The 9,272-nt window shown below is 36.6% G+C and overlaps 1 protein-coding gene across 1 annotated transcript; it reads right to left on the reverse strand.

Moving 5' to 3' along the window:
- Positions 1-5,427: 5,427 nt before the first annotated feature.
- On the reverse strand, positions 5,428-9,184 carry cnpy4 (canopy FGF signaling regulator 4). The gene is made up of 6 exons (XM_067525340.1): positions 9,004-9,184; positions 8,697-8,823; positions 8,323-8,419; positions 7,636-7,758; positions 6,808-6,925; positions 5,428-6,096 (listed from the first exon to the last, which is right to left on the reverse strand). The coding sequence occupies exons 1-6, from the start codon at positions 9,086-9,088 to the stop codon at positions 5,954-5,956; spliced, it is 693 nt and encodes a 230-aa protein (XP_067381441.1). The 5' UTR covers positions 9,089-9,184; the 3' UTR covers positions 5,428-5,953.
- Positions 9,185-9,272: the final 88 nt, after the last annotated feature.

Below are 9,272 nucleotides of genomic sequence, written 5' to 3' on the forward strand. Positions count from 1 at the left end.
TCATTTGACTGATTAGATATCTCTGTGTATTTCTTGATCTAATTGTCAATGTAAAACAAAATCCAAAAATAAAAAAACAAATCTAAAACAAATCTGACATTGTGTATTTATTCTTCTCTCTATATGTCTCTTTATTATTTCAATCATATACTTAAATGTAGGTAAATGTACTATTAGAGCAGTGGAGAATTACTCGATTACAAGTTAAACTTCTGAAGTACATACTTAGTTTTAATACAAATGTTTTAGTATCAATTTACACTTAATATAGCTAACGTGCAAGTATTTATTATTACTTATTATTATAGAAAGGTCCGTTTTAGAATATACATTACATATATGTTTAAATAATAATTGATGCTGACTGTAAATATCAATGATTTAATGTAAATATCCTTTATGTTGCATTTATGTCATTATGTACTGACATGTGGTTAACCCTTAGTAAGTCATGATTTAATAATTTATTCTGTTTTAGATTGACAACCTGGAAGTACTTCAGCTGCCAATTACTGTAAATGTGTGGGGTAAAAATGTACAATACAACCTCTGACTTTTCGTGGAGTAGAATTATGAAGTAACATAAAATTGAAATACCGAAGTACTTCTAAACTGTACTACTACAGTAATTATAGTGTGACATTAACCACTCACATTAAAAACAAAATGTCATTGTTCGTCTTTTTAAAAAATGTGTAAAATATATTTCTGCTGGTAATCTGTGATTTGTTTTAATGCAAAAAGAAAGATGCCTTAAAAAAACCATAGAAACCTGACTGAGTGCTTTGGCTGTAAAAGAGGGTTGGCACAAAGAGCAGAGTGGGAAATGATCCTTGTTGTCATGAATCCAAATGCAATGTTTTTGTTTTTCCCTTGCTTGTCTCTGGCATGTGTGTTGACAGGTGCTGGGTGGAGATGGGGAGCAGGCTGTTGTTCTGGCGCAGAGAAAATGTCACTAATAAATCACGAGTTAACCTGCTGTGCTCAAGGATCAATGGTCAAGTGAAAAAAAAAATCGGAATAAAATGTTTTACCTTCTGCCGATGATGACATAATGGTGCCTTGTCCTCTAAGCAAAGATAGATGAGAGTCCAGAAATTCTTCCAGCGCGAGTATATCAGGGTCAGACATACATCACTATGGGGCGGCTAGGTGGCTTAGAGGTTGAAGATGCTTTTTAAGGAAGCTTTGTTAGATGTGAGCCCCTCTCCACTGCAATGTTCTGGCACATCTTGACCATCCGAGGCAGAAAATACAACAAAGTGAAATATGACATGTACTAATATGTCACATGCATGTTCTCTAACACTTGACACATTACACAGCACAAGAATTCAGGCTTTTAGTGTCCTATACCGTATGCAGAGTTGGCTCATTATCAACTTTTGCAAATAAAAGACACAAACTCAAAGCATTTTTTGTTTCTTTTTATATAGGTACACAATATAAATACTTTTGATACTGTTCATTAAAAACGCTTTGCCTAATAAGATATATGATGGTGACAATTGAAGCTTAGACAGCAGCAAAACACAAATAAAAACATCATATCTAGTGATTGTGTTAGCAGGAGATGGGAACGTTTTCAAAGGCCCATCGATCTATACTGAATAAACCATACTGACAAATGTTTGTAGACATTTTTTTATTAAAAAGCAAGAAATGGAAATCTTATTTACAAAAATATTGTAAAATGTTGTGAATATTTCTTTAAATGACAGATTTCTTGTTTTCCTTTTCATGCTCGCGCTGCATCTCCAAATTGTGGAGTTCAAATTGGGGAGTTCAAAACAGAGCCAGAATGAATGAGGCGGCTAAACTTGATTCCCGGCTGGGACAACTAAAGAATTAAATTCAACTTTATTTATATAGCACCAATTCCCAACAAAGTCATCTCAAGGCACTTCCAAGTCAAGACTGTAAAGATGTATCGAGAAAACCCCCAGAATCCACCTCGAGCAAGCCCTAAATAAGGAACAGGGCAACCAATCCTCAGACCAAAGGTAAACAAATAACTCGAGTCAGGCAAACCAGAAGGCAGAGTGTCCCATCCGGGAGAAAAGACGAGGAACAGGTGTAAACAATTATGACAGGTGATGAGTGGTGAAGGTGCTGGAATGAACTGGGAACAGGGGGAAAAGGGAAAAGGGCTACAAAATAAAAGTCGGGAGTGAAGCTGAAGGGCCAGATCAGGACACAAGGACAACACTGCCAGGAGTCTGTGTGATAAATAATTGTAAATCCAAGTGCTGCTAGACACTGCTTCTTTTAACACATGTAACTCTTCATTTGATCTCTTATTGTTGCATATTTTATTACATTTTTGTTTGGTCTTATTCTGAATTTTTATGGATATGGCTCCTTTTATTTACCTCATTGCTACACAGATTTTAAATTCTCGGTATAAATCCTGTGAAGCACTTTGTACATTTGTTTTAGAACAATTCTGTTAATGGTTATATTTAGTAAATAGAAAAGTCGTGTCAGGTAATTTCTAGTCTGCACATAAACGAGATTCTAAACAGATTTTTATATATGTCGAACATGTTTAAACATATTTTTCTTTATTTTAATTGTTTGAGTACATGTCATATTTCACTTTGTTGTCAGCTGTTCTGTAGAAAAACTGTGAGTGGACATAAAGTTGTTTCACTGAGCAATTTCACATGATCTTCAATCAGATTCATACAGAGTAACCAGGACTAATAACAGAAGAAGTGCTTAAAAAGAACCTACAAGTATCGTTTTGTCTTCACTTTGTTTTGCTCTTCCGGTGCCCTCTTGTGGCTGGACTCTGCAGTACTACTGTGATTTGTAGTGTTCACACTGCCGCAGGCCTCACAGACATGGTCATCACCATCCATTGCTCTTTACCCGAGCAGGTAAAATACAACTGTTATGTTATCTTAATATCCCATGTGGTTCTGAAAATAAATAGAGGGAAAAGACAGAAGCAATGAAAACATGAATTATGATATAAAACCGACCTCCCACTCGTAAAAGAACAGCCTTTTTTATTTTGGGTCTTTCTTGGGACTGGTTCTGCTTCCAGCTAACGTGATAGAGAGATCTGCAGGAGACAGTGCAATATAACACATCACAAATCAGATCAATGTATGCTGACAATAAAACATTTGTGGGTCCAGTGCTGACAGTGTGTCTGTGGTCGTGGTGGAGGAGAAAAAGCCACAGAGCTGAATTTGGGGGATGGCGTTCTGGATTCTGGTTTGGAAATAAGAGTCTGTAAAACATCTGCAATGCACGGACATCAGATTTAACTTCTGCCCCCAGCTTTTATTATTAAATCAGTAATTTGAAGACACAATCAGATGCAGGAACTGGATGGATTTATCCCTGTGAGGTAGACCACCAAAATGTGTTTAGAGGAAGTAGGTTTTGGAGGAACAGCTATGGACATAAGAGACACTGGTCTCACCCCTGGTGGTCTTTGAAGGGTTATCCAGGGTGATAAACATCATGAGAGTTTTGAGTAGCCACACAGCTGTCTGCGTACACACAGAGGGGAAGATGGTGATCAGTGTTGATCATTTCACAGAGGAAGTAAAGACAGCAAACATCTTTTTTCAGTAAATATTCTGTAGCTTGTCTGTATTATATATTTTAAAATGGTCCGTGATGTTAAGGGAAGAGTAATTACATAAAGAAAGTCACCTTTATTCTGTAAAATGGCAATTCTTGACAAGGCTATAAAATGGTTTTTAACAACACTGAACTATTGCATTTTGCCTTCCTGAATGAAAAATCTAGATAAAAGATCTTCTTTTATATGTAAACCCATAATAAGGCAGGCAAGTAAAGGAAGAAACAAAGATTAAATTTCCACACACGCAAAATATTATCTTGTTGTGTCGATTTGCAAACTTCATTTCCTCTATAATTTAAAGATATACTACAGATACCATAGTCTCAGGTTGCTAAAAGTTTCACTCACAGCAAAGGACTTGATCTCATAGCTAAGTCTGTGTTTGTCAGTCATTGTTTCTTTTTTCTGACTGCATATCGCCGCAGAGTGGGCCGGAGATGAAAGCAGCTCATTTTCCATGAGCCTGAGGTGGAGATCGAAGGCTGAGATGAGTCGACTGGCCTGACATCAGAGGACTCCAGGTTGGTCTAAAAGCTGTGCTGCTCACTGTGAATCTCCTGCAGGGCCAGAAAAACACTTTAACTCTGCAGCTATTGTCAAGTGAGAAAGCACTTGACAGCAACACAGTATGTGACATTGTATGTACAAACAGTGAGGTTTGCTCTCTGTTGCCCTAATCACTGTATCATTTTAGATGCTGTGATACTTGCTCACCTGCTAAAGTTACTGACAATACAGAAAGTTGACTTTTTCCCGGTAATCCAATGCAAAACCCACACACTGCTACATATGAATCATCTACCACCTGTTCCTCTATAAATTTTAGAACCTTTCTTCGACCTAAAGATTTGGAAAAAAATCTTTCATGCTTTGATTACATCACACCTCAACTATTTTAATGCCTGATTCACCTGTCTCAGCAGATCTTCTACTGATCCAGAACTCTGCAGCCTGGCTTTTGACAAACAGCTAAGCCCAAACCACACATTTCACCGGCCTTATTTTAATTCTATTGGCTCCCTTTTATTTATAAGACTAGAAATAATTTACATAACTGTTGTGCCCTCTGATCACTGAGAGAATTTCTGCCTCTTCTGTTTTCCATCACTTATATAACAGCTTTCTTAATAGCTAAGATGCATTTATAGTTATCCACTATATCTTTATCATCACTTCCTTAGAACAGCACAATTCTTATCTTGCAAATGTGTTAGAGGTTTTTCGTTGTTTTCACACCTCTTTTTGTTTACATCCTTTTTCAAAACCATGAAACACAAAGGTGATTCAGTGACGCAAAACCTTGTTGTGTCAACTGTGTCAAACAAAGGGAAATGACATGCTCCCAGCTACAAGTGTGCAACACCTACACACAATTTGTCAGTCAGAGATGAGTGTTTATCCATTTTAAAAGATGTTCCTCTCGGTAAAAGCCAAAACAATGAAAGGAGCAAATTTAGGAGACTGAATGTAAAATTCTGAGTATTTGAAGTCTTAATTTAGTTTTTTTTTCCATTACCACATACAAGTTTCATTTAGTTTCTCTTTATCTTTCTGTCTTTCCACTATAGTATTTACAGTGTTGACCTTTTCTGTTTGAAAAATATATAGAAAAACAATGAAGAAGTAATGCAGTACAAATGCGGTGCCATACTAAATGTCTGAATTGGTCTAAACTAGATGATCACGGGTAGCTCTGCATTTCAAAGACAGTTGGGTGCTGTGAGACTTGCACAGAGGGATGAGTAAAGAAAACCATTTTAAATGGTAATCTTTTTCTTTCAGGCAAGAGGACCACTCCCAGACAAATCATCCTCAATCCACAATTTTATAATAAGCATTTTATTCAACAAGAAAAAATCTTTGCATTTAAACACTACATTCTTGGGTAAGAAAGACATTATGTACCATATGGTATTAGCATAGGAAGAAGTGTTACAGCGTTCACACGTGGTTTAACACTGGAAAGGTCTCATATTCATGAGAAAGGCTTTAAACGTCACGTTTAAAAAGGTGCAACAGTTTATAAGGGTAGACACCATATAAATAAATAAGATAAATGCAACATTAAATTCTCACATCACTTTAACTTCTAATGTAAACTCTAACACGATTTGGCACCAGGAATAGTTTTGACATCTCAGAAAAGCAGTTTGGAACCTTTCTTCCATAGAATATCCATTCAAAAGCTAAAATAGTTGCATAGTGATTATTTCTATTCAAGAATACAGCTGAAAACTGCATCTCAATGCATCATTTCAACTTTTGTCCAACAATTTGCAGTTCTCCTGCCATAAGTCTGAAACTGAGGTTGTTGTGTTGTCTTCTGCATTTCACTCTGTGAGACAGTTCTCAAAGCTCTCCAGCATCGTGGGCCTTCGCCTCCTCCGTCTCTGTGTTGTCACTTCCCACCTCTTCTGCACCCTCGCTTGTCACCTGCTTCTTGGCTTCTCCTTTTTTCCCCATGTCTCCTTTCCACACCTCCTTTAGACATTCTGAGTGAGGGGAGAGAGAAAATAACATGAAGAGAAGGAAATTTCAGCAGCATTAAGTTGTTGTTTTTTGATTTTTGATTTTTTGATTTTACTTTGATTTTCAGTGTAATTTCATGTAAAAAGTACATTTACATTTTCAATGATTTTCAGTTAAAAGTATTTTTAAACCTTAACTGAATGTACGTTTAAAAACCAACTTTTAAAACCTACTGACTTTCTTCTCGTAGGAACAGCTTAGATAGTCTCCAGTGCTGTGAAACACTTAACAGCATAAGTGGTTCAGATAATAAATAGGTGAATATGTGGTAGTGTCAACTTTAAATTTAACTTTGGGTTTAATATATTTTAGAAAATGTATAAGAATTGCCACCATTTTTTTATACATGCTGTACATATGCTGTAGTACACATGACAAAGTCAGGAGTAAACAGCAATGACACAGTTTAAAGCAGGAGTTTTAAATTTAAACAACTGGTTTTAGTCTATTATTGGTTTCATCTTTGTGAAGCAAATTGTGACATATATAAAAAAAGATTTATAATACTGGTAAATATTAGAAATGCTACACAGTCTGACAGATTCTGGTAAAGTTTAGGAACGCTGCTTCTTTACACTGTTTGACAAATCAGGGACATAAAAGTTTGTATGTCTAATCTGACATTAGAATCTAAATGTCTTTATTTCTCTGTGTGTAGCTACAGTGCTTGATACCTTGCTCGGAAGTCTTGAGGACGTGCTTCTCACAGAGGAAGTTCTCCAGTCTTTGGTCCTGATGATGGAAGTACCAGTCCTCCACTACCTCCTCATAATGCTCCAGCATTATCTCACACTGAGCAACCAGTGCACGTGCAGACACACATACACATTACTACAAATATTTTTAATTTTATGTACAATAACAAGATTCTTATCTTCTGGATTAAAGTAAAGCTGTTTACTATGAATATCTAGATGCTTTAATTAAATCAAATAATAGAGAGAGATAAAAGGGAAAATAATACAAGTAGTTATCTATATTTTCTTTTAGATTTACTGTAGGGCATTAATCCAAAATCAGATTTTTGTTTTTTTTTGTCCTTTCGGCTTATCCCGTGAGTTCAGGATCGCCATTTGATTTGGCACAGTTTTTTTTACGCCAGTTCAGTGCCTTGCCCAGAGACACTTCGACATATAGGTGATTGAACCACTGCCCCTATGGTCCGTAGACAACTGTCTTTACCAACTGAGCTACAGCCTATTAATATAAAATCAGATTACATGGCATATATTTATCCCTTCTTAATTGAGTTACTTGAAGATGTGAACTGTGTTTTAGCGTTGTCCAGCAGAGGTCAGCAAAGACCTGCCAGATACAAAACTCCGTCAAATTTAAGTAAAAGTTCCATAAAATGAAAAATAATTCATTTGAGATGCCATTCTCTATTTTTAACTGACATTTCAGAAACATTACTCAGAATAACTATAAACCTCATTATGAATTTGTTCTGAAAAGTATTACTGTATTAAAACGTTTAAGAGAAGAAAAATACACAACTCTACCTGTTTTTTCATGTCAGACACCTCCACAGAGGGTTCGTCCCACAGCTCATAGGGCATTCCCAGGTCCACTTTAACTCCTTTGTGCACCAGATTCTTCAGAGTTGTTATGGTCTGACTGGTTCCCTGCAGCGCACACAACGCAAGTAGGTCCATTTGCAAAAAAATGTGTCATTTTTTTATCATTGTACAAATGATACTAACAAAAAGTTAGTTAAGATTTTTTTCAAATTTAGTGCTTTTTTTAAAAATAAATGCTGTTTGGTACATTTTGGACACTACTTCATCTTCTTTTCCTTTCGGCTGTTCCCTTTCAGGGGTCGCCACAGCGAATCATGTGCCTCTATCTAACCCATCCTCTTCTCTCACACCAACTAACTTCATTTCCTCTATCACTACATCCATAAATCTCCTCTTTGGTCTTCCTCTGGACCTCCTGCCTGGAAGCTCCAACCTTGGTCACTACTACGGTTAATAAATGGTGAAAAAAAAGTTTTTGGTTATGGAGCTTAGACTTTGTAAAGAGAAACAAAAAAGAGCTAAAGTGGTGAATATTTTCTATTTTATTATCTATTTAACGCATATGTTGGGTCTGAAAGTGTAACCTTCACTCATTAAGTGCAGTCTTTTAGTTTACAGTAACTCCTTTAAACATTAAAGCACCTTAACATAAAAATACATTAACTTTACCTTGGCGTATCGGAGGCTGCCCGGCCTCTCTGCGTGGACGTTATACTGTAGGATGCGCTCACATATGTTTTCTACTGCCTCGGTCAGCCGGGTTTCCCTGAAATGAAAACATTGATTTAAACATGTTTTCAGTGTTGGCCCCACAAGCAAAAAAACAGAGCTACAGGGTTTGTAGCAGCTTGAAAATTCAGGCAGTGATTCCACAAAAAAAAAAAAAAAAAGAACTTTAGGTTTACTAGTCAAAATAAATCCAGTGATGTAAACTGATTATTTACAGACGGCTTTACAGTTTCTAATCTATAAACAATGTCTTCTATTCATATTAAAACCAAATACAGTTCATACTGAAGAGACTCAAGGAAGATTTAACTTACGAAGTGTTGTATTTTATTTTCCTCCTTCTCTTGCCTGTGTCCAGCACTTCTCCGAGCTCCAGGACTTCCTTGGAGCGACCAGTTCTCTCCAGAGCATCCTGCAGCTCTACTGTCAGAAACTTACATACTGGCGATAAAAGACAATAAAACCAGTAAGAACTGGTGTGACAAATTATGCATGGCAAATATTATAGGCAAAGGTAATTAATTTTCAAAACACTACCACGTCACTATTGGTACAAAGCCATAGCATTAGCAGCTTTCATAACAGCCAACAGTTAGCTTTAGTAAGACTTTCTCGTCCTACCTTCGCATTTATTCGGCAGTCTCTCGTCTTCGTCTGCTGTGGCCACACTCAAGACACAAAACAAAGCCAGAATAAAAACTTCCATGATAACAGTTTGCTATTAAACTTAAAGACAATCTAAGAACCTAAGCTTTAATTTCACAGCAGCCACATAGGCGCGTTTGACGTCTATGTGCGCATGCGTCATGCATCCCATCGGACGCAATCAGTCGAGGCCCGATGTTTCGATTTTAAGGCGGAGTGTTAAAAGAAGAAATCTCATAACAGAA

This window comes from Channa argus, chromosome 12 (genome assembly GCF_033026475.1).
Source record: "Channa argus isolate prfri chromosome 12, Channa argus male v1.0, whole genome shotgun sequence".
In the NCBI taxonomy this organism is placed as follows: Eukaryota; Metazoa; Chordata; class Actinopteri; order Anabantiformes; family Channidae; genus Channa; species Channa argus.

What these genes read in the sequence shown, in the direction of transcription:
- cnpy4 (XM_067525340.1), bottom strand. Translation starts at nt 9,088, where the DNA reads ATGGAAGTTTTTATTCTGGCTTTGTTTTGTGTCTTGAGTGTGGCCACA. An exon ending in ACTGCCGAATAAATGCGAAG is followed by an intron (nt 8,824 to 9,003) that starts GTAGGACGAGAA and finishes TTTTATCGCCAG; the next exon opens with TATGTAAGTTTCTGACAGTA. An exon ending in GCAGCCTCCGATACGCCAAG is followed by an intron (nt 7,759 to 8,322) that starts GTAAAGTTAATG and finishes TGTGCGCTGCAG; the next exon opens with GGAACCAGTCAGACCATAAC.